Source organism: Cetorhinus maximus, chromosome 24, assembly GCF_964194155.1.
Source record: "Cetorhinus maximus chromosome 24, sCetMax3.hap1.1, whole genome shotgun sequence".
Lineage (NCBI taxonomy): Eukaryota > Metazoa > Chordata > Chondrichthyes > Lamniformes > Cetorhinidae > Cetorhinus > Cetorhinus maximus.
The window spans coordinates 48,260,528-48,288,281 of record NC_135902.1 but is presented as its reverse complement, the minus strand read 5'-3'; the positions used below and the strand labels follow the sequence as shown (position 1 = coordinate 48,288,281).

The following is a 27,754-nucleotide window of genomic DNA, read 5'->3' as shown; positions in this document are numbered from 1 at the left end:
GCTGGTTGGAGTCATACCTAGCACAAAAGAAGATGGTTGTGGTTGTTGGAGGTCGGTCATCTCAGTTCCTGGTCATCACTGCAGGAGTTCCTCAGGGTAGTGTCCTGGGCCCAACCATCTTCAGCTGCTTCATCAATAACCTTCCCACCAACATAAGGTCAGAAATGGGCATGTTCATTGATGATTGCACAATATTCAGCACCATTCACGACTCCTCAAGTACTGAAGCAGTCCATATATAATGCAGCAAGACCTGGACCATATCCAGGTTTGGGCTAACAAGTGGCAGGTAACATTCGTGCTACACAAGTACCAGGCAATGACCATCTCCACGAAAAGAAAGTTTAATCGTAGCATCTTAACACTCAATAGCATTACCATCGCTGAATCCCCCACTATCATACTGGGGGGTTACCACTGACCAGAAACTGAACTGGACCAGCTGGATAAATACTGTGGCTTAGAGAGTAAGTCAGAGGCTGGGAACTCTGTAGAGAGTAGCTCGCCTCTTGACTCCCCAAAAGCCTGTTCACCATCTACAAGGCACAAGTCAGGAGTGTGATGGAATATTCCCCGCCTGGATGAGTGCAGTTCCAGCAACACTCAAGAAACTCAACACCATGCAGGACAAAGCAACCCGCTTGAATGAACCCCATCCACCACTCACGCACAGTGGCAGCAGTGTGTACCATGTATAAGATGCACTGCAGCAACTCACCAAGGCTCCTTAAGCAGTACCTTCCAAACCCACAACCTCTACCATCTCGAAGGGCAAGGGCAGCAGATACATGGGAACACCACCACCTGGAAGGTCCCCTCCAAGCCACTCACCATCCTGACTTGGAAATATATCACCGTTCTTTCACTGTCGCTGGGTCAAAATCCTGGAACTCCCTCAACAGCACTGTGGGTGTACCTACACCACATGGACTGCAGCAGTTCAAGAAGGCAGCTCACCACCACCTTCTCAAGGGGCAGTTAGGGATGATTAAATGTTAGCCTTGCCAGCGATGCTCACATCCCATGAATGAATAAAAAAGACTTATGATGAAGCCCAGCATCCCACTAACTTTTTGATGGTAAAAAGACAAGTCTGTATTTGTACAGCACCTCACCACACCTCAGAAATATTCCAAAGCATTTCATGTACAACCAACAAGCTTGTCATGCAGGAAAAGTGGCAGTCGTTGCGTGTCCCAGAAACAGCAGTAAAGATGGAATGATCAGCCAGTTTCCGTTCAGTCCTGCTGCTTTATCCCAGTTCTCTGCCTCCGTTTCTTGTCTATGCCATGAGAGTCCTTCCAATGTTAACAAGCAACGGCCTCTATAAAACCTAATCGAGGACTTCCTCAAAATGCTTCGATCCTGCTCTGCCACCTCAGACTAACTCCATTACACACAAATGTGCAACTTTTTCCAAGAGTACTGTTAAGTGATTTGAGCAACACCCATTGCCCGCTCAACTGCAGTTACTTGGCTTGTCCTGCCCTCCCCTGTTCGACAATGCTGTAACCGCCGATGCCTTCCAACTCTCAATAGTTGTGAAGGGAATGTGTAGGACCAATAGACATCTTTCCACAATGGCGAGCTGGCCAGCTGAAGCAGGTGTCGGGAATGGGATTGTGCTCCAGAAGCTGCAATGGGAAGGCAGCGGGATTGGTCTTCTGGAAGAATGTAGTCCAAATGGATTTGTTCATCCGAATCAACCTTGCGAACCTTCGGATCCGAAGCTGTGACCTCCTGATCTGGTATACGCCTGCCTCTCTCTGGTGGAATACAAGTCACGAGCAAGGGTCTCACATGATTGCCGAGCCAAGCATGCTGCCTCAGGAAACATTGGTGACCAGTTTTCAAAGCACACATGAGTTAAGAGGATTAAAGTTTCAAGCAATGGAGACAGGGCAGCAGTCAAAGCCATTTCGTGAGGAGCTGCAGCAATGTTAAAAATAAAATCATAACTTTCCCCCTTATGAATTAGAATGACTGAATGAATCTAACCTTCAAAAGTCAAGAACACAATTCCTCACAGTCACTGGGAATACAAGATACACACTGAAATTAAAGCTCGATGTTAACAGTTAGATGCCGAGAGGTTGTTACCCCTGACCGGACACTCTACAACTGGGGGTTGTAGTCCTGGGATAAGGGTTGTGAACCCTTTGGAATTCACTGTCCCAGACAGCTGTGGAACTCAGTCAATCAATATATTCAAGACTGAGATCAACAGACTGTTAGAATAAAGGGATAGAGTAAGAGAAGTTGAGATAATAGATCAGCCATGATTTCTAGAATGGCGGAGCAGGTTCAAGGGGCTGTATGGCCTCCTCCTCTTCTGTTTCTTGCTTTTACGTTACATCTGCTAATGACAGAACGTATTCAAAGAGTCCCTCTCTCTCAGCTAACAGGCCTTCTCTCTTTTTAGGGAGAATCAGTAAGCATATAAACAAATAATAATCTTCAGGCAATGACACTGCACCCGCCGTCCGAGCTAAAACACTCTGCTTTACAACACACAGTCTGTCTCCACCTCTCTACCCAAACACCTACTGGGCATCTCCCTGTCGAATCAGGTCACAGATCTGCAGGATGGATTCCCAATCAGTTTCGAGAAGTAGCTGGCTGGTTGCTTTGTCTGTTTAGGGAGAAAAAGAAGAAAATTAAACACACAAATAAGGATAAACCAAGTATTCCTCGCACTAGGACATGCAGGCAGCCTTTCTCATGAGCCACTGTTGGAATAGATAAAGGAAACATCTATGAAGCAGTAGCAGCGAGATTCAGAGTCCCCCCATTTCTCAGCGAGTGTTGTCGCATGGGTCAGTTACTCTTCCGAAATTAGAGCTGGGAAAGGTTCACAGTTCTCAGTTTCTGCAGCACGATTGTACATTTCCTTCCACCTGATTACGCTTACCATAGAACAGGAAGAAAAACACAAAGGCAACGAACATGAAGCATTAACCTCACCCTGGTAAGAGAAACATCATAAATCACACTTCCAGTATCAGAGCGAAAGGAGCAAAAAAAGTAAGCAAAACAGCTGTGCAAGAAAATAAATCTTCAAAAAAACCCTAAACCATTTCACATTTATAAATAGAAATTCAAAATATTCCAATTGCTACATCATTTTTTTAAATCATAAATCTTTTAAGCGTAAAAATTTAATTTGACAATAAAAGTTACTACCTTGCTAATTGAACCTAGCCCGTTAAAATCCATCTAGTCCAAGTGGAGACAGAATTTCTTTAACTCGCTGGATAATATGCTCAGTCTAGTCAGGTTGGCTGCTGGTTTGTTTCCAGTCTCATTTACAGCTACAATAAGCAGCCAAGAGAGTAACTAACAGTCTCTGACTAAAGGGAGAGTCAATAGCAGATTAACTCTCCCCCTGGCTGGAGGCACAGCATTGGTTCAAAATCTTCCCAAAACAAGAGATCATGTACAGCAGGCACAAGGGACAGAGCTTCCTTACACAAAGCCACAATACCAGAGGATGGACAGAATATTGCCAATGACAGCCACACAAAAGATGAGGTTCTGAATGCATAAACTGTTCCTTCACTGTCGCTGGGTCAAAATCCTGGAACTCCCTCCCTAACAGCGTTGTGGGTGTACCCACACCATGTGGACTGCAGCGGTTCAAGAAGGCCGCTCACCACCACCTTCTCAAGGGCAATAAATGCTGGCCTAGCCAGCGAAGCCCACCTCCTGTAAATGAATTTTAAAAAAGCACAAGTACATGGGGACAGGAGGAGGTCATTTGGCCTCTTGATTCTGTCCCAACATCCAATGAAATGGCTGATCTGCAATCTGCTCCTAATTCATTTCTTATGCAGGGAATCTCAAGACAGGGTCAGGACAGGATGGTTTCTTAGTTACCTGGACAACAAATCCGTAATATAAATGAGACAAATGGGGGCGGATTAATACATGGGCCTATGGAGTTCATGCCCAGGGATTCTAGCTAAATATGGACACCATTTAAGCCTGGTCTATTGTGATAGGAATTTGCTTTGTTATTGATACAAACATGGAATAATTACTGTAAACATTATAAGATTCCATTTTACGATTATGCCCTACACTCCCCTACAAGCAGAAAAAGCTTCCATCAATTCCTTTCAAAATCCTAAATTAAATCATCCCTTAACCTCCCACACTTCAGGGGACATAAGCCAGTCTTCTGTAATCGCGCTCAATCTATCCCTCGGTTCGTGCACTGAACCTGAATGTTTTTGGTGCGCTGGGTCCCAGGAATTCTTGAAATAACATAATCGTACAGGGCATCACTGACAAAAGCAACAGACAGCTCTTCCCCCATTAAACACAAAAGGCAATTACTTAACAAGAGAAGTGCTTTAGAGTGGGCAAGTGAAAGGAGAGATTAGCACAGATTCGTCAAGCAATAGCAGAGATCAGTCTGTATGCTCTACACATATAGCTTTAAACATCAGTCCAAACAAAACATGGAAGATGTATCCCATTCACTCCATCATGTCAGTGTCAGCTGTAAACGAGCTATCCAGCCTAATCCCACTTTCCAGCTCTTGGCCTGTAACCCTGTAGGTTATGATGCTTCAAGTTCACAGCAAAGTTTTTTTTAAAAAAAGTGTTACGACAGTTTATGCCTCTACCTCACTTCCAGGCAGAGCTCCAGATCCCCGTCATCGCCTGGATAACTCCTCTCACCCTATACTGCCCATTCCCAACATATCCTGTTACAGGGATCACCCCGATTGTCACTCGCTCCCCTCTCCAAGTCAGTTTACCGCCCCCCCCCCCAACTCCCAAACACCACAATATGGGCAAGATCATAAACAAATGTTTCTGTTTAAGGCTCCACACACACACACACAATGTGAATTTGTCAGCCCTTTCCAGAGATCTGCAAGACCCGAGTGACTCCAGCATTCACTGCTCTTGCTTCAGATTTATCTCGATTGAGTTTCTTTTATCAGAGCAGCCTCAGAGTGAGAGAGAGAGAGAGAGACAGACCCACCCCACACAGCCACCACCCCAGAGTCAGGCCTCCTCACTGTAAGACACAGACAGTTCCTCAGGGCTGTAGTCCTGCCCATTAGAAAGGTTTAGCTGTAACCGGGCGCTGTGGAGACACAGAGACTGGCTGATTATACAATAGGGACTCAAAAGTGGTTCCAACCATTTGGTAAAATCTCACTCAGTGAATAACCCTTTGGGGCTCTGAGCAGACGCTCAACCCAGCGAGGCTGCACCAGCGGCTGCCCGGGTCCCCGTCCCCACCTCCACCTCCACCCCGGACCCCGGACCCCGGGCCTCAGCCCCGACTCCAGTCCCAGGTCTCGGCCTCGGTTTCTGAAATGGCGGCCGGTGAGCGGGCCCGGCTCCCATGAAACAACAATGGGGGAGGACGTGGGGGGGGGTTTTAGAGAGAGGAAGAAGCTCCCGCCTCTCACCGAGAAGCCTCTCGAAGGGGCCGCTGCCTTTTCCCATCCTCTCCGGTTGTCGGTCCCTTTTCCTCTGAATCCCGGCAGCTCCGGAGCCGCCTAACCTGCTGCTGCTGACTCCCCGGGGGCCTAAACAGGGCCGGCGTCGCCAGTTTCTGACGTCACGAGGAGCAGCCACAGCGGGTCGGTCGCACCCTTCACGACGTCACAAGGACCCGGCGCACGATTAAGATCCGTTTCGGAAAAATAAAATGTTGACCAGGGATAGAGTCGGGGCCAGTTTAATGTGTCCAGCGAGAACGGTAGGTGGCCATTTATAATTATTATTTTAAAAAATTCCAGGCGAAAGGTGGGACGCACTGTTATGACGTCACAGGGCAGCGACTCTAGCGTTGCCAAGTAACCGTCTGAGGAGCTGTGGCCTCTTTACTCGAGTTGGATTGAACACCGTTTTATTTTAAAGACAATGTTTTCTTATTTATTTCCTTTGGAATAATTGACGAGCATCTTACACCAGACTTTATTACTCATTCTTCCTCCCTGGGTCGATCAGCCAAAGCCTCTCCCCGGGGCCATGTGTCTCCTCCTGGGAGTCACTGGGGTCGGCAAAACTCTGCTGCTCAAGAGACTGTACAATATCCTTTAAACAGTTAGAGACTGTGCAATATCCTTTAAACAGTTAGAGACTGTACAATATCCTTTAAACAGTTAGAGACTGTGCAATATCCTTTAAACAGTTAGAGACTGTACAATATCCTTTAAACAGTTAGAGACTGTACAATATCCTTTAAACAGTTAGAGACTGTGCAATATCCTTTAAACAGTTAGAGACTGTACAATATCCTTTAAACAGCTAGAGACTGTACAATATCCTTTAAACAGTTAGAGACTGTACAATATCCTTTAAACAGTTAGAGACTGTACAATATCCTTTAAACAGAGACTGTACAATATCCTTTAAACAGCTAGAGACTGTACAATATCCTTTGAACAGCTAGAGACTGTACAATATCCTTTAAACAGTTAGAGACTACAATATCCTTTAAACAGCTAGAGACTGTATAATATCCTTTAAACAGAGACTGTACAATATCCTTTAAACAGCTAGAGACTGTACAATATCTTTCAAACAGCGAGAGACTATACAATTTCCTTCAAACAGCACAAAGAGTGAATAACTTCCAAATACAAGGCACATTGTGTGAGATTCTGAAATACCAGACAATCTCTGTGTGATTGTTCAAATATGGTTCATTCTGACTGATTTTAAATAGCATTGAGAGTGGTTTTTAAATAGCATTTAGTCTGGCTGTGATTCTAAATAGCATTCAGCCTGACTCTGATTTTCAAATAGCATCAGACCGACTGTGATTTTAAATAGCACCCCACCTGTGATTTTTAAATAGCATCAGTCCAACTGTGATTTTAAATAGCGTTCAGTTCAACTGTGATTTTAAATAGCATTCAGTCCAGCTGTGATTTTAAATAACATTCAGTCCAACTGTGATTTTAAATAGCGTTCAGTCTGACTGATTTTAAATAGCATTCAGTCTGACGATGATTTTAAATAGCATTCAGTCCGACTGAGATTTTAAATACTACTCAGTCTGAGTGAGATTTAAAAAAACCATTCAATAGAAAGACTTTATGTGACACTTTTCACAGGATGTTCCAAAGTGCTTTAGTCAATGAAGTAGTCTTGAAGTGTAGTCACTGTTCTGAGCTGAGTGTGATTTTAATTTTCCCACAAACTATTATTTTTAAATGCCATGCAAATTGTGTGATTTTAAATACCAGACCAATTTTATATGTTTCTCTTCCGGTTGAAAGGTGTTGTTTTAAAGTGTGCACTATAATTGATATAATTTATTTGTGTCACTGTGCTGTTAAACGTTACAATGATGAAAGTAATGCATGACTTTCTCTCTCCGTTTTAACAGCTTTTTGCACTTAATCAGATTTTATACTTTTAAAACTTGTATGTTTTTTTAGAATTTCTACTGCAGCCCTGGCATTGGCTAACTCAACACAGACTAGAGATTGAGCTGGGACTCTCCTGACTCAGCTACTTATAGGATAAATCTGCTGGACTATAGGAGCCACTAACCAAAGATCTGCTTCATAAATATGACCCAAAAATGTCTGACAAACTCTGCTGAATTGTATGTAGATTATTACAGCTCTATAATAAAATGTAAAGTAGCATTTAAGTAACAGCATACAAAGAAAGACTTTGTATTTCTATAGCACCTTTCACATTCTTAGGATGCCCCAAAGCGCTTTACAGCCAATGAGGTCAAGTGTAGTCGCCGTCGAAATGTAGGAAACAGGGCAGCTCCTTTGTGCAAAGCAGGATCCCACAAACAGCAACACTGTAATGACCTGATGATCTGTTTTTGTGAAGTTGATTGAGGGATAAATATTGGCCAGGACACTGGGGATAATCTCCCTGCTCTACAAAATAGTGCAATGGGATCTTTTACAGGCACCTGAAAGAGCAGATGGGGTCTCGGGTTAACACCTCTGAAAGATGAGGAGGAACAGTGTTGTTTCTTCTCATAGTTAGAAATGAAGGGTTTCTTTTCTCCCCTGGTTGCTTTCACGTGTCTTAATACTTGTCCATTGATGGAGGGCCGTGAGGAGGTCACCTACTGGAGGCAATGGAAGATGGCATGGAAAACTAAAGAGGAGAACTATACTCGCCAGACGCTGTAGCAGGAGGAATAAAAAGATCAATATCAATAAAAATCTAAAGAAAGACTTGCATTTATATAACACCTTTCACAACTTCAGAACCTTACAGCCAATGAAGTGTTTTTGAAGTGTAGTCACTGGTTGTAAGATATGCGACAACCAACTTGTATGCAGCAAAGTCTCACAAACCGCATCAGACAATCTGTTGTCGGCTTTGGTTGAAGTATAAATATTGGCCAGGTATCTCCCCTGCTACTCTTTGAAATAGTGCAGTGGGATCTTTCACCCCCACCTGAGAGAGCAGACAGGGCGTTGAGGTTTAATGTCTCATCCAAAAGACAGCACCTCTGACAATGCAGCCCTCCCTCAGTACAGCACTGGAGTGTCAGCCTAGAGTTTTGTGTTCAAGTCTCTGGAGTGACTAGAACCTACAGCCTCCTTAAAAGTGGTATAAGCGACAACAGCTTTATATGAAGGACCAGTCATTTTCAAGCTTTGAATATTTAGGTACATCACTGACATCAGTATTTCGCAGAACGTGATATGTGAATTTATCCGATTTTAAAATTGATATTCCATTTTTAAAATATGTTTTCCCTTTTTGGATCCTTGACTGGAATGCACAGATGAGTTTGAAAGAAAGCACTGATGAACTAGGAGAGCCTCCACCTACATTGCCCACGGTACGCTCAGACTGGCTTTTCAATGTGTTCAACAGAAGACCTGCATTAAAGCTTTATGTATAATGAGTGGTAATCCTTAGAACATCCTAAGCGAGTGTCCGGATGATGGATAACACTCACTTTCACCTTGATCAATCGCAATCTGGCACAGTTTTGCCAACCTTTGCAATTTAGGGATTTTCATTTCCCCATCCACCTCTACCTCTGGGGGAAATTTAAACATTGTATTTAGTGTTTATATTTTCCACCTGAAGCACAATCAGATCACAAGACACGTGAGTAAAATCCTAGGTGTTGGCAATATTGTTGATTGGGACAAAAGATTCCTCTACTTGCCGTGAGGATCTTGCACAAAATAAGTTTCTAACCGATGAGCCTGCAGTAAAAAATACTGGCTATGATATAGAAGAAATATATAATTGATATAACAAACAGACTAGAGGGGCCGAATGGCCTTCTCTTCCTAATGTTATTCAGGATGTCCCAGAGCATCACGGCCAGTGAAGTGCTGTTGAAAGCAGTCTTGTTGTAAATGTTGGGGCAAACAGCAGCAAATTTGTGAATGAACTGCAGTGTGTTAAATGTTCACAAAGTCTGTTTTAGTGATTTTTGCTGATTGAGGGGAAAATGGCAGACATTAAAATAGAACTCCCGCGCTCTCAGTTTAAAGTCGCACCTGAAAGACTGTGCAGGGCTCCCTGCAGTGAAGTATGAGCCGAGAGTGGAGCCTCTGACTCAGAATTGAGAGTGCTGACACTTGGGACTAAATTTACAGTCTCACTCGGAGAAGCCACAGGATTCAGTTGACAACAGTGCAGCAGGTGAAACGTTCTTCAACAACAAAAACAGAAAATACTGGAAAAACTCAGCAGGTCTAACAACCTCTGTGGAGAGAAAAACAGAGTTAACGTTTTGAGTCCGTATGACCCTTCTTCAGAGCTGTCTTCAAGTTTCGGTTAGGTCCATTGTTGGGACAGGCAGCCTGGTGTGTTTGATGAATGTACAGGACCTATGTTTAACGTCTTGTCCGACAGACAACACCTCCGAAAATCATGTCAGCTTAGCTTGTGCTGAAGCCAATACCTCACAACCACCCGATTCTGAGGCAAGCTGTCACTTATATAGAGGGTAATAACTCAATTTAAATGTTGTTCTTTTTCCTGTAGATCTTTCATCTTTGTAAAGGAAAGCCAGCTTCAGCCATAGTTTCTTCATCTTTTTTAATGAACTGGCATGGACTGCTTTCTAGCTGGGGCTGGTACCATATCAGTAAATATCAGTCCATTGTGTAAAATAATAGTTGGTTGAGGCTGCGAGATTCTTACTCATGAAGACAGAGCCTCTGCTTCCTGTCCCTATCCTTCACCCTATCCAATGTGGCTTTACAGCAACACCATGGTCGCTTCAGCTGAGTGCCATTGTCTTTCACGCAGACTGCTGGATCATCTCCATCGTGTCAGGAGCAGAGAGGAGGCCACCTCAGTACAATTAGTATCTATACATTACAAATGCTGCCTTGTTATAAACGGGGAAACGCAGGCAAAAGGGCCATTGGAAAAGCCACTCGCATTGTTGAACTGCAGCAGAATAAAGAGTTGTGGTAACTCAAGATAGGGTGATTAGGTGACATCATACCTGTGCTGGAAGAGGTGGGCTGGAACTTAAAGAGCTCAACAACTCGGGAAAGATCAAGTTACAATGAGAATCTAGAAAGAATCAGTGAGAATGTAAATGGCCCAGAGAATATTAAAACTTATTCACCCAGTTTAACATTCAACCAAACATAGGCATTGACAGCACTGAAGGAGGCCATTCGGCCCATCGAACCCATGCCCCCATTCCATCCCCTGTAGCTTTGCTACTTTATTTCACTCAAATGACCATCCACTTTGTTTTTGAGATCATTAATCATCTCCACTTCCACCATCCGCATAGGCAACAAGTTCCAGATCAGTGTAAACAAATTCTAACCAATACCATTTCAAACTTATTTAACCCAGAGTGTGGAACGTGTAACCATCTGGACGAACTCAGGTGGGTGGCACTGCTGCATTGAAACTAGATAAAGATGAGAACAGGAGTAGGAGGAGATGTGGATAGTGTCACTTTAACCAGGGTGGCAGGAGGCTCATGTGGAGCATGAACACCAGCTTGGACCAATTTGGCTGAGTGGTCTGTTTGTGTTAGAAATTCTATGTAACCGTTACTGTGATGTTAATTATTAACACTTTCAACTGTGTCTTGGAACATAATCTCAGCATATCCAGTGGGTGTTTGATATTGTATTTTTTAATCAGTCTGCTTTGCCTGCAGGTGGGAACTAACTTAACCGATATCATGGTTAATAAAAAGAGGATTACCATTCGAGAATTAGGAGGCTGCATGGCACCTATCTGGCCAAGTTACTACAGAGACTGTGAGGCTGTGATAGTGAGTATTGGCAGATTTGAATGCTACGAGCTAGCTGGAAGCAACATCCAGAAAACACAACAGGACGAGATATGTAGACAAGATGAACCAATAGTTTATTCTTGTCTGAAGTTGTTGCCCTACTTTTACATTGTTTAGCTACTTCAGTGCCAGCAGACACAGTACAATGAAAAAAATCTCTTGCACTCTGTTAATTTCGTTTTAAGATCGGTTCCGACAATGACATTAACACTGTACCACTATTTCTTTAACAACCAGAACATAGCTGCCTCCTTAAAATAAAAGCAATTTGTTTCCTTCATCATACTCTGCCTGAGGGCAGGCAGGGAACTGGCTGAGTGCTAATACCGCTGTATAACAGCTTCAACAGTGCAGCCTGAGCTGACTCACTCTCCACGTTTCCTATTCCCCAAACAATTCTCCTGTGCTTGGGCATTTCCCCATGAGGCACAGCAGAGATCAGGCCAGTCCTGTCACCAAATGAGATAAGACAGCTCCAGCATGCCCTAGAGTTGATGCATGGATTCTAGAGTTTTACACTGCCTCTAAAAAGGTGAATGTTTCCTCCTAGTTCATGATCGACGCTGCCAATCCCACTCAGGTTTCCTCCTCCTGCATTCAGCTCCTCTCCGTGCTTACTGCTGAGCAACTACAGCAAACTTCCATCCTCATTCTCTTCAACAAGGTGTAAGTATGGACCCCGCACAGTCTGTTTCAGGTTGTGCGCGCTCAACATGTAGTACTCACAGTGCCTGTCTTTGAGTCCAGAATAGAGGGCTTTTATGACCATCCCTTCTCTCCATTAGGGAATAGTACAGGTTTGATTCCTTTAAACCATCCTTTCTCGTGATAGTTCTGGGCACAGTTGCTCCCACTCTGGTTAGTCCCAGTGAATCACACTACAATGGATATGGAAATGTCACGATAAGGATTGTGACCCCAAGGTTTGGAGTGAGGGGTATATTGTTGGGCAGAGTGAAAGGGAACTTTAATCTACATCTGACCTGAGCTTTAACCAACCTTACAGCTGGTGCAGTAGATGTCATTACACGGGTTAGATGTAGAGAGGTGGGAAGGAGGTTCATGGGGAGTAGGAGTAGCTCAGCTAGGCTGGACGGCCTGTTTCTGAGCTGTAAGTACTCTGATTCTGTGAAGCATCCCTCACACAGATGAAAAGGCTGAAAAGTAAAATATTTGGTAGAAGCTCAAAACAAACAGTTTGGGTTGAAAGATAAGGTGTGGTTAAAGACAAACACAACCGCTTCCTGAGTGAGGATCAACACCTTATTAATATTTAAATGGATAGGAATAATCAAGTTTCTTTTAATTTCAGTGATCTCTCCTGCTACATGTCCCTTGTGGAGATGAAAAGCCTGTTCAGGATGGATGACATCATTGCCTGTGCCAAGCAGCACATCAGCGTGTTGAAAGTTAGTGCATGGGATGGTAGAGGACTGGACGAGGTCTTCAAATGGCTTCACTCTCATCACAAGGGCAAACACTTACCTTGAAGACAGACTAGACAGACAGAACCCTCCATCCTGGCCAACTGGGTCTGAGCACGAGAGCCCAGAGATGGATTGAGGCAGGTGGGATACAATGGTTGGCTTGAAGCAATTGTTACGAAGGAGAATATCACTGCCCTTGTAACTCCAGATGTAAATTATGGACAGCGATCGAGAGTAGGGCAAGAGATTTGTACTGCAGATCATTCAAACTCACCATACTTGAATTAAGAACAGAGGTTATGGTGAATTTAACAGTATAATTGTGTCAGCAGAATCAAATTATTGTCCATTCCAGCTTCATTATAAAAATGACATTAGATTTATTTGGTCCCAATTTACAGCTTGGGTAACTACACAACACCCCTGTGCAACTCAAACCACAGCCACACAAATAACACCTTCTCTAGCTCTTCATACTAAAATCTATTTAAAACTTGCAGTGTAACATTCGTCTATTTCTTCATGTTGCCTCAGTCCCTGGGGATTATAGCCAATGCGACATTGTATTACAGGATAATGGTGGGAGCTTGGTCTTTTTACACTGCCCCAAATCAGGAATAGCTGTTCTTTCATATCCAGTCATCCCATCCCACATGGAAACAAAACTCAGCCGACATCAACTACTGGTTGATGCCATTGGTCGTTTATTAAAAGACAGAGGACAAAGCTGGACTTAAAACCAATATAAACTACAATTAGCAGATAAATGGTCCTCTTCTGAAAGAGGATGTGCCAACAAAGAGACACCAGTGAGGACTGGTAAATGGACAAGATTCTTTTCATTAAGTTGTACCTTCACCTTCAGAGCAAGGAATCCCAGGCTGCTCCTGCCTCTTTCAATCCCTTAAAGTTAAACCAAGCTTTCTTGTACCTTTTCTAAAACCACAAACTGCTGCTATGTAATGCCCAGTTACCAGAAAACTTTCAATGTAAAAAGGACTTACCAGTCATCCACCATCCTGATCACAAGCACACCAGAACATAGGAACAAAAAGCTATTTAACCCGGAGCTGTTGCGCCATTCAGTGAGATAATGTACTCTCACCCCTTTGCCCCATATACACCTTTGGTTAGAAGAAAGCTATCAGTCTCAGATTTAGCACTAATTGTCCCAGCATCAAAATCCATTCAGAAGAGTTCTAACCTTCTACCACCCTGTGTGTTTAGAAGCGTTTCCCCAATTTCACCCATGAAACATCTGGCTCTAATCTTTACACTATAATCCCCTAATCCTAGACTCCCCAACCAGCACAAAGTTTACCCAGTCTATTCCCCCGAATATCTTAAAATGTAACTCAAATCAAATCCTTTAATCTTCCAAATTCCAGGGAACGCAACCCTCGCTTGTGTAATCTCTTCTTGTAATTTAACCCCGTGGAGTCAAGAAACGCTAGGAGTACTTTAAATAGTTGAATCAATTGCAATAAAATATTGGAATGACTGAGGCGGAGAGTCTGCTTTACACACCGATCCTGCTCAGTAAATAGTTTTTAGTAGAAGTATCATGCAATAATAAAAAGCCCTGTGGGATATGATCAGAAGTTCCTGCTGGCTGCTAATGTCCCTGTGTAAATAATGGATCAGTATTTCAAAAACTTCCACCTTGTGTACTAGGTTTACGATTGGATAAGGGCTTACGATTAGACTGTTAATACGTCAACAGTTACAGAACTAAAGTTCTCCTAATCAGTGAAACTTTACAATTTCCTTCAGGACAAAGTTAAATATTTACACAGTGCAGAATCCTTGAGCTGCTCTGATGGTCTCTGATTTAGACAAACTAGTAAAAAGCAGTCACTGCTGCCAGATCGTGAAGCTGTCACAGAACTTAGCTAATAATTCCAACGTTTGTGCTAACCTTTCCTGAGTGACAATTCCTCAAGTAACTTCGCTGAACCCTCATTTGCTCACCATGTTTTGGGTCAACAATTTGTTCCTCAGCTACTGTCAGATTTGGTATTTCTGGCACCCTGACCGCTCACCAACCTGTAGAATGGCTAGACTAGGAGGGGAATGGTGTAGGTAAATCAATGTGCGAAATAAAGTGCAGGAGTGCAAATGTGCACTGGTACAGGTGTCATTGCCAATTTGACAATCAGAATAAAATGGACGACAAAAGCCATGCTCAGTAGCAATGGGTGCAGACTGTGCAATCTTGCAGTACACAGGAAACTTGCATTCTTACCAAGTATGGAAAGATGACAGAGGCTGGAGCAACACACACTATGCTCAAGTGATTTGTCTGACCAGGATTAACATCTGTAGCTGCTCTGGCTGAAGAGAGTGGAATCTCCGATCTATGGGTCCCTGTTCCTGTCCCAGTCTGACACTGGCTGCTTGTTGCAATGTTCCACCACTCACCCAACCTCCCAAAGGCAAACCCTTCCATCAAATCTCTGATCTCTAGAGCCTGTACCCAGAGCAAGGAACTGATGGCTCTCATTGTCAGACAATGGGGCAAAGGCTCTTCATTTATTAATTAATTAAGGTGATTAGTGCTAAATACTATACTAATATAAAAACACACAAGGATTCAGACAAATCAGTGGGTTAACATTTGAAAAATATAAGTCAGAGTGAAGAGACTGAGCAGGATTTGTGGGGGGGGGGGCGGTGGTTTGAAAGATGTTCAACAAGATTATGTACCCAGTCCTTTTTAACGGAGTCCCAAACCATTCAGGGTCAGTTCTATCAATGCGGGTGATACACACGGACCTCCTCTCCCTGTGGGCTGGTTGCAGTATTGTGTCTTGCCCCACTGAAGCAGCTCAGAGCTCACTGACGTATTGCACTAATCGTTAATGGGACTGAACAGTTTGTGGAGCGGCCAACACTTGCTTGGCGAAAACGTGGTGCATCCCGGCTAGCTGTAAAATCTCTCGTTCCCGCCGAATAGAGGTTTCCCATCGTCGTACAGGTCGTGTGCGGAGTCATCTCCTGAGGGTAGAGGGAAAAGAGGAAAAGAAACACAAAAACATTTCAGTTTGTAACCAGAATCCAGACTGGCAGTTTACTGCTCTCTGAAGCTTTGGCCGTTTTCCCAAATAATTAGCGTAAAATAAATTTTACATCATTTTGTCCCCATTTGACACGGTCCCACAACATGGTAAGAGCTCGTTGAAGGACACGGAGGAAGGAAATTTAGATGGGAGCTCCCCCCAGTGGCTGGGTAGGTATGCTGCACCATGTGCAAGGGAAGGAAGAAACTTGTATACCACCTTTTACAATGTCAGGACAAAAATGAAATACTTTAAGGGTAACTATTATAATGTAGGAAATTTGGCAGCCAATTTATGTGCAACAAGCTCCCACAAACAGCAATGAGCAGATCATTTTTTTTAAACAAGTAATGTTGATTGAGGGATAAATACTGACCATGACAATAGGAAGAACTCCCCACTATCCTTCGAAGGAACTTTTACCCGAGAGACTCGGTTTAACTCCTCATCCAAAAGAGGGGTACCCCCGACAATGCAGGGCTCCCTCGATGGAGGGTCAGCCCCACAACCTTCTGAATCAAAAGTGAGTGCGCTGACACTGCATGGTACAAAAAGGCAGACTAGAAAGAACCCAGATTCTATCCATGGTGCGCGCGCTGAATTATAAACAGGCCTCAAGTGAGAGGTAAATAAATCTCCACCCCTGACCGCAAGCGAGGGGGATGCCAGGCACGGACAGGATTGGGTTTGATGGTCCTCCACAGGCCGACACTCAAAACGTCCAGGATCCTGCATAAAGAATGATCAGTACACGGGAGGCACTGAACCAGAGGGATGGTACCTCTGGCTGTCCCCCATCCCAAGACACCATGGTGGGAGGAAGCAGGTGGGGGTGGGAGGGGTTAAAAAAAAAGGGGCAAGAATTTCTAAACAAAGATATAAATGACATTTTCTGGTCAAAGAAGCATTTTTCAAATATAAAATTTCACTCATTAAAGCTCAGGCTGTCACGGGTTAAAATGTATGACTACGTAATCGGACAAATATTAAAAAATGGGGGGGTGGGGGGACAAACAAAAATAAAAGTCCTGTTGCCCCCTCAGCCCCACACCGACAAACTCTCAATGAGCCAGATATGTGCTGGAGTAAAAGGCAGACATGGGCTGACAGGGCATGCTTTTGTCCAGTTTCTCCACATTGCAAGAGTCTCAATAGAAAGCAGCCCATCACCACAGGCAGAGGGGCTCAGGACAACCCCAAAAATCAGGAAGCAAGTCATTACCATGTAGATGATGGAGTGCAGTCTCAGTGCTGTCAAAGTGTCTAAATCCTTCGATCTCTGCTGAAGTCAGTATGGACAGAATCTTAGGCTAAACGAGAAAAGGGAGATCGTTATTTGGCCTGCCTCCTGGACTGATCTTTGAAGCCGAGTAAAGGATATTACTACAATGAAGGCTTTGACATTTCCACCACCGCCTCCAGCAACATCATCTCATTTACATTCATGTACAATGCGCCTCTTGACAGTGAAATGCTACGTCAGGGCTGTGTCACACTGTCAATCACTGCACCTCTGACAGTGCAGTGCTACGTCAGGGCTGTGTCACACTGTCAATCACTGCACCTCTGACAGTGCAGTGCTACGTCAGGCTGTGTCACACTGTCAATCACTGCACCTCTGACAGTGCTGTGCTACGTCAGGCTGTGTCACACTGTCAATCACTGCACCTCTGACAGTGCAGTGCTACGTCAGGCTGTGTCACGTTGTCGATCTGTGTCACACTGTCAATCACTGCACCTCTGACAGTGCTGTGCTACGTCAGGCTGTGTCACACTGTCAATCACTGCACCTCTGACAGTGCTGTGCTACGTCAGGCTGTGTCACACTGTCAATCACTGCACCTCTGACAGTGCAGTGCTACGTCAGGCTGTGTCACACTGTCAATCACTGCACCTCTGACAGTGCAGTGCTACGTCAGGGCTGTGTCACACTGTCGATCTGTGTCACACTGTCAATCACTGCACCTCTGACAGTGCAGTGCTACGTCAGGCTGTGTCACACTGTCAATCACTGCACCTCTGACAGCGAAATGCTACGTCAGGCTGTGTCACGCTGTCGGAGACCTGAGCAAAGAGTGGTTATAAATTTACATCGAGCATACCTCGGATTGTGTGCAATGTTGGTGCCCAAAATAGAAGTTTAATTTTCCAGAGCTCACAGTGAGAATTAAAGTCACCAGGCATTGTGACAACTTGCGTCTGTAAACATACTGAAAAATGTCCCAAGGTGCTTCATAGGAGCAAACAAATAAAATTCAACATCGAGCCACATGAAATGTTAGGGCAGGTGACCCAGAGCTGGTCATAAGGACCATCTTAGAAAGGAGGAAAGAGGTGGAGAGGTTTAGGGAGGGTTTCCACAGCCTAGCAGCTAAAGACATGGCCACCAGTCGTGGGCTGATTTTAAAAAATATATCGGGGATTGGGATTGCCTCGTGAGCACGTACCTGGAAATGAGTGAACACCAGGCACACATTCTGTTGTTGAAATGTCCGGATCAGCTCCCTTAAGCTGTTCACTGTTGTGTAGTCAATGCTGCTGACGTGCAGACAATCCAGGATCACAGAACGGGGAGGCACAGCTACTGAAGGAAATGTGCAACACTTCATTAAACCACAAGATTATTAATCTGAATGCCTCTTACTGAATTTCTCCCCCTCCATTTCCAAGTCAGCATGTAGTTCTGTGGAACCAGTTGCTCCCATGCAGAGAGTGTTGAGTGGGCTATTTGACTGCATGAGCATCACTCTGCCTTTTTTTTTTGAAGAGAATGGCCATTTCCAGCACTCACCATGTCTCTGGCTGGAATTCAGCACCAACCAGGGCTCAGGTTGGAGTTCTTCCTGGTCTGATCAGTTGAAGCCCTCGCTGGACAACACTGGTGAATCACAAGGGCAATGTATTGAAACGTGTCCTGGATACAAAACCTTGGATTTCTTCCTCACCAACTGGTTCAGGGCGAGTGAAACTTAACTTGAGGCAAAGCCAAAGAAAATTTTTAAAAATCCATTTGCCAACTTGAGGATCCTACACCCCCACCCACCCACCTTACTTCTGAGTCTCTTACTGCATTGCATTCTTTGTGGGAGAGATTCCTGTCCATCCTGTTGGTTACATCCTCACTTAGAGCAAATAACTATTGAAGGGAGATGTAGAACTCACATCAGTATGGTTCTTGCACACAGATCAACATTGGACAACTATTTATACACATGGTTGTGACCTTTTAATTCATTTGGGTTTTGCAGGTGTCACTGGCTGGGCCAGCATTTATGGCCCATCCCTAATTGCCCTTGAGAAGGTGGTGGTGGTGAGCTGCCTTCTTGAATCACTGCAGTCCATGTGGTGTGGGTACACCCACAGTGCTGTTAGGGTGGGAGTTCCAGGATTTTGACCCAGCGACAATGAAGGAACGGCCGATATATTTCCAAGTCAGGATGGTGAGTGGCTTGGAGGGGAACTTCCAGGTGGCGGTGTTCCCATGTGGAGTCGAAGGAGCCTTGGTGAGTTGCTGCAGTGCATCTTGTAGATGGTACACACACTGCTGCCACTGCACTGTTGGTAGAGGGAGTGAATGTTAAGGTGATGGACAGGGTGCTGATCAAGCAGACTATGTGAGCGATTAAAAAGAGAGAGAGAGAGCTGGGAATTTTTTTTTCTCCAGTGTAAACAAAACGTGTGTGGGAGAGGTACAGCGATTCTAAACAATATAGTTATTCACTTCTGCAAACAGGGGGGGCCCCACTAGGGAAAGGGAACAGGCAACTGAGGTGGGTGGGGTGGTGTAGGTTCTGCTTAACTAGGGAAGCAAACATTTAGCTATTAATACTGGCAAAGTCAACAAGGATCTGGAAAGTGCTTTTTTAAGGAAGGAAGCAATTGAGGGTTATTAGAGAAGTTTTAGATAGTTGGGGATATTTGATTGGACCGAGATGGTCTGTTCAATTTCTGCACGTCTGGTGCCACCAACATGTGGAATGAAATTCCTAATACTGAACGCAGCAGAATCACTGGACCTCACACAGGGTGGGGGGTGGAAACTGGCAGAATTAAAGCTGGCTTAATCCCTGCCTGCACTGAGAGGGGAGAAGTAGAGGGATTCGGCCAGGATCAGTGAAGTTCCCACTTACCTTCAAACACACGCTGGTACAGCTGGTCACAAACATGTTCAACAGCAGGGAAATTCAGACCACTCTGTAACTGCACTACAACTGTACCGTAATCAGAAATCTGAGACACAGAAAGAAGAGGGTTAGGATTCTGCCGTCTTCAACCTCAAGTCATTAACCTCCATAGTTCTACTGGATACAGGGTTAAGCGACACATTTACAAAACAATCTGTGCCACGGTGCGATTTCCGATTGATCAGCTCCCTGCCTTGGGTTGCTAACTCAGCTGTGGGTGTTTGTTGGTGAGGAACTTGGTGACCCTCCTTGGATTACAATGCTGCCCTGTTGGAAAACAGCTTTATGAAGACAGGGTATAAGATCCCCAAGCTTGCTGGGGTAAGATTATTAGGTTACTAACCAGAATATTAATTAAATTGTTAAAATCTAACATTATTAGAAACCAACATCTAACCCTGTAGTTTATTAACGCTTGATTTCTAGATACCCTTTCTTTGGAGGATAGTTTAGTGAGAAAACTTAGAAAAAGGGCACAGTATAGAAAAGATGCCGAGATGGAGGGATTCAGGGAGCAAAAATGGACAAAACCTGTGAAAGACTGCTCATGTGAGAATGGAAAGTAGATATGTCTTTCTCTACCAGATAAGGAACCACAGCATGTAAAAGTATCGAGATACAAGAAATAGGACCACACGGCCCATTGAACCTGCGCCGCCATTTAATACGATCATGGCTGATCTTGGGCTTCAACTCCAATTTCCCGCCCGCTCCTCGTATTCCTTAATTCCCTGAGACACCAAATATCTGTCTATCCCGGCCTGCAAAAGGACATTATTTGTATTTTTATATAAGGTTAGCAACATCTCCATAAACTATTTGTGGTTGGTCAGGGAGTGAGTATCCTCTCACAGGGCTGAAGGCGATGGGTTAATTGGATAACAGCCTGAATAAAGAACATCCCGAGTTTCCCTTCTTGGCAGCAGAGAAAGACCATCCGGAGGGGAGATCAAGACAAGACTCAAGGAGGGGGAAGGGGAGAAAGAGAGAGAGAGAGAGAGAGAGATCTTGACACAATTATATATCTGGTTAAACTGTAAATCACTGCACAAGTTTGTTGACAGTTTACCTGAGAACTTAATCAGCTAATCCTGAAATTTGTCTCAAAAGTTGATTCACAGCAAGGCTTTGCTGCAAAATCGGTTTCTGCCTTAAAAGGGGTATAAAGACCCCCCCCCCCCCGCAAAACCTTGTGGTTTACTCGTGTAAAGGGTGTTCTCTCTCTCTCTCCCAGGGCAATGGGACACCACCTCTGGGAATTGCTGCTCCCCCTCATGCTCTATGAGCCTAAACAGAACGCTGGCAGGCTTTTCAACCAGGGTAGGGAGGGGATAGGAAACAGGCAGGCGCCATAGTTAGGCACAAGCCCATTGCTCACTTCAGGAGGGGTCACTAGACATGGATCTGCTCTGGGATGCCCAGCTGATTTAGCCTTCACTGATCCAGTGGTGTTAAGTCCATTGATCAACTCTTGAGCCACAGGGAAAACACATTGAAAAATGTCCCTTTGGTGTGGGCACGTTGTGGCAGAGAAACGCACTGGCCTGCACACTCAACAGTTGAATTTAAATTACTGACAGACTATTACCTTAATTTCAGGTCTGGCGATGTTAAAAAACAGAATTATCCCAGATATAGCAATTCCGGCCAGAATTCCATATTGGATTTCCCAAAAACAACCCAGGAATGATGCTAGGAAAGGCAGCAGGTCCAGTTCTGGAAAAAATAAAGCAACAAGGCTTGAGATAATTTGATGTCCTCAGTTCAGGAGGGGTCGTCACTATAGCGCAAAACCGAACACTCAGGCGAAGGTTGAAGTGGAGTGAATAGAGATAACAATACACATTGTAGCCACACGAGGGCAGGCTAGTATCACTAGGCTTAATCAGAGCAGCTTCAGGGAGAAGCTGGTCACACAAATAGAAAGACTTGCATTTATATATCGCCTTTCACAATCAAAAGGATACTCAAAGCATTTTACAGCCAATGAAGTACTATTAAAGTGTGCTCTTACAGTTGTAATGTAGGAAATGTGGCAGCTAATTTGTGCACAGCAAGCTCCCACAAACAGCAATGTGACAATGGCCGGATACTCTTTTTGTGATGTTGATCGAGGGATGGATATTGGCCAGGACACCGGGGAGAACTCTCCTACTCTCCTTCGAAATAGGAGAGTGGGGGCTTTTTAACCTACACCCAAAGGGGAGCAGACACCTCAGTCAGCAGCACTCCCTCAGTACTGGCACTGGAGGGTCGGCCTAGATTAGGCGCTCAGGTGCCTGGAGCAGGGTTAGAATCGCTGGCATTCTGACTCCGAGGGGAGCGAGAGATCCACTGAGCCCAACAGCAAGTCCTAGGCCTGCAGGCTGAGATTCACTGAATGGTTTGTGCGCACAGCCTCTTAGCTGGAGAATCAGGAGCCACACCGCACCGACAGAGGGAGAGCGATGGAACGTGATCGGAGTGAAACGCGCCAACACCTACTTTTCACCCTCCAGAGCGTGGCAACAATCCCCAAGTCGAACACGGTGGAGACGGCACAGATGATGACAGCCGCCAGTGCTGCTTTTGGGATGTAGTAGAACAGAGGAGTGAGGAAAGCCAGAGACAGCAGCACAATGACCCCTGGTAACAAAAAACACACAAATCAGAATGTGCGGCATGAACCTGAGAGCGGCAGAGAGAGGTAAAAGAACAAATTAAATAAACATTCACATTTCTGGCTGACAGGGATGGCACTAAAAGGACAAACTGGCTTCAATTAATATTTTAAACAGTGACTCACCAGTGGCTATTCCTCCAGCGGGGCTGCACACCCCAGTCTGGGAATTCACAGCAGTCCTGGGGAGAGAGTTTGAAAAGCCAATGACAGCAGGAACTATAGAGAGCGGGATCAGCAGCTGTGACACAGGCCCTGAACACAGGCCCTGAGCGATGGACAGGTTAATGCAGTGGGCACCTCGCACACCCTCCCAGGCTTGTGGTCTTTGCTAAGGGAATAGTGGAAAGCTCACTCACTTCCCACTGGCCCCCTCCCCTAAAGCAGAGCTCTCTTCCCCACCACCTCCCCACCTCAGTGCCCTTCCCCCCCCCCCCCCCGCCCCCCAATCAACTTCTCTCTCTCTCTATTCCTGCATCAGCTTAACTACCTGCCACCATTACCCACTTTGGGGTGAGGGGAGGGGATTTGCTCCCAGGGTTGGTGATGAACGGTTCCATTGTAACAGCACCAGCAGCGTAAATCTCCAAACTCCGGACCAAACCTCCCTACCCATTTCAGACCCTCCCTCCCCATCCCATCCCACCCCACCCCACCCCACCCCACCGGCCCCCCACACCCCCATCTCCAACTCAGACTCACCTCCCGAAGCTCCCGGTTACTGGGTAAGAAGAGAGAAGAGAGCCCAGAATGTTCGTACTGCCTGAAACCCAAAAAAAAACCAGACAGGGTCAGAACAGGGTCACCACTGAGGGTGGGTTAAGTCTGTCCCAGGTTAGGGACATTAGAGACACGGGGTAAGGAGTGGGGGCAGCCAGGGAGGGAGTCAGGCAGGTGCACACACCTGGATTCCTGTACACGGTTCACCAGGCTGCAGTAAAAACCTGAATCCCAAAATATCCACCTCTGCACAGAGCTGCAGCGGAAGCCAGTTCAGTGTCACTGGTTCCAGTTCCTGCCCCTAAAGGTGTATTTTATTTCTTTGGTTTTTGGGGACAAGATCTGATTTTAAGATTTCCTCACTCCGAGTACTTGTCAATTCTGCGAGGGAGGGAGTCTGGGAGTCAGGTATTTTCCAGAAACTGCCACAAAACCAGCCGCTTCCAATACCAAATGGAGACATCCCCGTCGCCACCCCCTCCCTCACCCCTCGGGGGTGGGGGGGGGCCTCCCCACCGTCCCCCTTCACCCCTCGGGGGTGGGGGGGGGCCTCCCCACCCCCTCCCTCACCCCTCGGTCTCAGGAGCAAGGTGTACAAGAGAGAAAGAGAAGAAAAGTCTCAATTCTGAAACTCAAAACAACTAACTTCACCCGAACCAAGTTCCCAGGGGAGGGGGGGGGGAAGAGGGTGGGTGGGGTGTGTCCTGCTCGAGTGGGACGAGGGAAAGCTTCAGGTACACTGCGTGAGGGAATAAGCAATCACCAGACCTTAGCATGGAGTTCACTGCCTCTCTTCACTTAGGGGGTGCCCAACACCAGTTTCTATCAACAGGAGGCAGCGAATAAACACACCCTGGAACTCCACCCTTCTTCAGCTGTACCACATTATTACTATAACACCCGCTCTTACCGATTGCAATGAGTTCCTGATTCGGGTCGATTCTGTAGTTGTTCTGACTGGCTGCAAAACAGAAAATCCATCAAAGCAAAACCCCCAGGTGTACTAAATCTTTGGAAGTCATTCAAAGGGAGAGTGACAGATACAACCCGAATCCTCCCGGGTTAAAAAGGGAGCTAGAGTGAAGCGATTTAGACCAAAGTCGCCTCAGTCTTGGTCAGCCAGTCTCCCTCACCCTCGACAAGTGCTGCAGGTCACAGCTTTACTGGCCTGGTCACTGATCCCTCACATTAATGACAGCGTTCACAGAGAGAACGCTGCCTGATACCAGAACCGGTCTGGGTGAAGCTATGCGAACAATGCTGCCAGTATTTGACAGCGTGTCCAACACATCCCAGGAATAAAGACCATGGTGGGTTTGGGCAGTGTGCCTCAGGGAGGTAACATTGACTTCTGAGGGTCCAGCACAGATTCACCAGAACAATACCAGGCCTGAAGGGGGTTAACTTTGGTCAGGTTGTAAAGCCTTGGTTGTGTTCCTTTGAAGACGGATGATTGAGGCGTGTAAAATAATTCCAGTATTTGATAGGGTAGAAAAATTCTCCGCCCCTGCACCACACCCCTTACTCAGCCATCTGTTACTCGTTTCTGTTATTCTTTCACAGCACTGACCCTTGTTCTGCTACTAACACATTCTACTGTCTAACCTTTATGCCACTATCAGCACCTTCTTTAATCTTTAACACCACCATTAACCTTCCCTGTCTTAAGTCCATGACATCTTTGTCAAATCTCTCCCGAGCTCCCGCCTATCCCTGACCTTCTATTTTGCTCCACCCGCTCACAACAGTATAAAACCCATCCCATTTCTACCTCTCTTCAGCCCCGAAGAGCCAAACAGAGCTCGAAACGTTAACTCCGTTTCTCTCTCCACAGATGCTGCCAGACCTGCTGAGTTTTCAGATTTCCGGCATCTGCAGTATTTTGCTTTTATTATTATTATTATTTCCTCCAGTCTGGGAGAGCCTGGGACAAGGGGGCAATAAAGGGGCCACACCTGGGGGCAGAGGGTGTACAGTTTTCGTCGTCTTACCTAAGGAAGGATCTGCTTTAGAGGGAGCGCAATGGAGGTTCACCAGCCTGATTCCTGGGATGACAGGACTGTCCTCTGGGGGAGACTAGGCCTGTATTCTCTACAGTCTATAAGGACAGGAGGAGGTGACCTCATTGAAGCTTACAAAATTCTTATAGGGCTCGACAGGGTAGATGTAGGAAGAATGTTTCCTCGGTTGGGGGTCTAGAACCAAGGGACAGAGTCTCAGGATGAGAGGTAGGCCATTTAGGACTGAGACGCGGAGGAATTTCTTCAGTCAGAGGGTGGTGAAGCTTTGGAATTCTCTCCCCCAAGTGGTAGAGATCAGACCTGGTGTAATGGAGGGATTGGAGGGGCCGAATGTCCTCCAGCCATTGTTACTTTCTCCAGCCCTGCTCAGTGGTGGAATGAGCTGTGCAAGGTCGAGCTGGGCTGCTCGTGGTCCTTAAGGCAGGTTTACTTGTGCCGATCACTCACCAAAGGCTTTGGCTATCGCAATACTTTCCAGAAATCCAACCAGCGGCACCACAGCTAATCCTGCTCCAAAGTTCTAGAAAGATCAGGAGAATCATTGATAAACATCAGGGCCAGTTTAACTGCCCACTCACTGATGATCCCGCTGCTTATTCCAGAAAGCCAGTTGAAGGATAGTCTTGGAGCCAATCTTTACTCAGGCTAATATTTATTTAGAGAGCTAAACGTTACAAGCATATACCTCCTAACTCAACCGCACCACGTTTTCAGTATCTCTTTATATATGTGCTCAAGTGAAACCCTGATTAATGCCCACTGCCTGCATATAATTAAATATCTAATTAATATACAATTAAAACTCACTGCGATGCGTATCCAAACATTTAATACAACACAGCTGAGCCTCGTGATATTAATGATATTATAGATATTTTCTTTGAGTTCTCTGGCCGAAGGTGACCCACAGCCAAATGCCACGAGGCAGACCCGGAATCTACCCCAGCCGGAACACAGATCGAACACTGTGCAGTTGGCACTAATCTGATCCGTGTGCTAGACGTCTAATCAACCTGGCCAACCACTCCCCACATATTACAGATAACAGTTAAATAAAGATATCTCTGTGCAATGCCTCATCCTCGATTATTCCAGCAATGACTAGTTAATTCCACTTCACTCTGAATTATATAGTGTGGCTTTTGTTGCAATTGTGTTCAACAACAGCTGATTTAAATCAGGACTGGGTTGCAAGTTAGAAACTTTATATCTGAATGCAAAAGGTCCAAATAAAATCCCATCAATGTTTTTGTATTGTAAAAGGCAGGGAGGTGGTGCAGGGGAAGAGGAGGAAGATTGCTTTGATAATCTGGATCGATGTCGATTATATATTGGAATTTGAGGTATAAAATCTGTTCCATATTGTGCAGTATTTAGTACTGGACCACAGTCGGTTTAATCATTGGATCATGTTCGGTTTCATATTGGACTGCCTTTACGATCGAGACCCTTACCTGAAGCATCTCAGTGAAGCCAACAGTACCATTGGATGCTGTGTCCGAGAAAGGTGGGAGCCGGAAGGGTGGGAGACCCCGGGCAGTTTTTCCTGTCAGAGTGAACACGTGCTGATCTTGACTTTCAAAGCTGTAAGCGACAAGGCTGGCAGCTACCACTATCACAGCATTCCGGGCTGCAGAGGAAGCAAGGATATTACAGATAAACCCCAACAACATGTCCTTAAATATAAAAGGGGGAACTCCACATCAATTTATTACCCATTTGCTTTCTCGCTTTCTTCCCTCTGGGGCTATTTGGTTACTCACTGAAAACTTTATTCTGTTCCAATTGGTGATGAAACCACCCCTCCTTCTATTCCTCCTCCATTTTTTTTTTATTTACTTGAACTTGACCTACAAACATTCCGTCTGCTTTCTCAGATCCCACACTCTAACCTGCCTGACATTGCAGTCGATGCAGTTCCACCCTCTAAGATGGGGGAAAAGTGAGGAAACCTCGTGTGGTTCTTTCACATTCCCACGGACAGGGATCGCAAACTAACCACCCACTCTCACACACCCTTTCCTCAACTGTTGTCCCCAACTATCTCCCCATCCTCACTTCTCCCTCCCCTCATCCTTTAACCCATTTTGTAAAAAGAACAAACAAATACTCAGAGGATGGTCAACCTGTGGAATTCTCTGCTACCGAAGGGCTGTGAAGGCCGGGTCACTGAGTATATGAGTATATTCAAGAAAGAAATCGATAGGGTTTTTTTTTGGATATTAGGGGCATCAAAGGGTATGGAGAGGAAGTGGGAATAGGGCGTTGAGATAGAGGATCAGCCATGATCATATTGACTGGAGGAGCAGTTTCAAAGGGCCGAATGGCCTACTCCTGCTCCTAGTTTCTACGGTTCTATGACCAAAGGCCATGTGATCGCCAGTAATATGTCAAAGCAGAGTTGGCAACCGTAGTTTAAGTGTTTTTTTTTGA

The 27,754-nt window shown here is 45.3% G+C and overlaps 3 protein-coding genes across 8 annotated transcripts in view; 1 reads left to right on the top strand and 2 right to left on the bottom strand.

The window, feature by feature from the left end:
• The window catches only part of hgs (hepatocyte growth factor-regulated tyrosine kinase substrate), a 35,259-nt gene extending 29,684 nt beyond the window's left edge, over positions 1-5,575 (bottom strand). For 3 of the 4 annotated variants that reach the window (XM_078571213.1, XM_078571215.1, XM_078571214.1), the window contains exons 1-2: positions 5,433-5,575; positions 2,548-2,632 (exon numbers count right to left, since the gene is read on the bottom strand). In XM_078571213.1, the coding sequence (XP_078427339.1) occupies positions 2,548-2,632; positions 5,433-5,469 (122 nt within the window). In that variant the 5' untranslated portion in view covers positions 5,470-5,575. Of the gene's footprint in view, positions 1-2,535; positions 2,633-5,432 lie in introns of those variants that run through there. The other variant, XM_078571216.1, reaches the window with a different exon arrangement.
• On the top strand, positions 5,571-14,183 carry arl16 (ADP-ribosylation factor-like 16). Of its 2 annotated transcripts, XM_078571220.1 has the most exons (5): positions 5,777-6,059; positions 8,743-8,800; positions 11,114-11,230; positions 11,802-11,917; positions 12,564-14,183. In XM_078571220.1, exons 1-5 carry the CDS (start codon positions 5,998-6,000, stop codon positions 12,739-12,741), a joined length of 531 nt encoding a protein of 176 aa, XP_078427346.1. In that variant the 5' UTR covers positions 5,777-5,997; the 3' UTR covers positions 12,742-14,183. The 2 variants fall into 2 exon arrangements, with proteins under 2 accessions (XP_078427347.1, XP_078427346.1); XM_078571221.1 differs by lacking the exons at positions 5,777-6,059; positions 8,743-8,800 and adding an exon at positions 5,571-5,725.
• Positions 13,035-27,754, bottom strand: part of slc26a11 (solute carrier family 26 member 11) — a 27,398-nt gene continuing 12,678 nt past the window's right edge. Inside the window, exons 7-17 of one of the 2 annotated variants that reach the window (XM_078571217.1) lie at positions 26,776-26,951; positions 25,769-25,841; positions 24,211-24,261; positions 23,283-23,343; positions 22,707-22,762; positions 22,406-22,546; positions 21,510-21,637; positions 19,868-19,967; positions 18,185-18,321; positions 16,960-17,047; positions 13,035-15,675 (exon numbers count right to left, since the gene is read on the bottom strand). In XM_078571217.1, coding sequence (XP_078427343.1) covers positions 15,602-15,675; positions 16,960-17,047; positions 18,185-18,321; positions 19,868-19,967; positions 21,510-21,637; positions 22,406-22,546; positions 22,707-22,762; positions 23,283-23,343; positions 24,211-24,261; positions 25,769-25,841; positions 26,776-26,951 — 1,085 coding nt within the window. In that variant the 3' untranslated portion in view covers positions 13,035-15,601. The remainder of the gene's footprint in view (positions 15,676-16,959; positions 17,048-18,184; positions 18,322-19,867; positions 19,968-21,509; positions 21,638-22,405; positions 22,547-22,706; positions 22,763-23,282; positions 23,344-24,210; positions 24,262-25,768; positions 25,842-26,775; positions 26,952-27,754) is intronic. The other variant, XM_078571218.1, reaches the window with a different exon arrangement.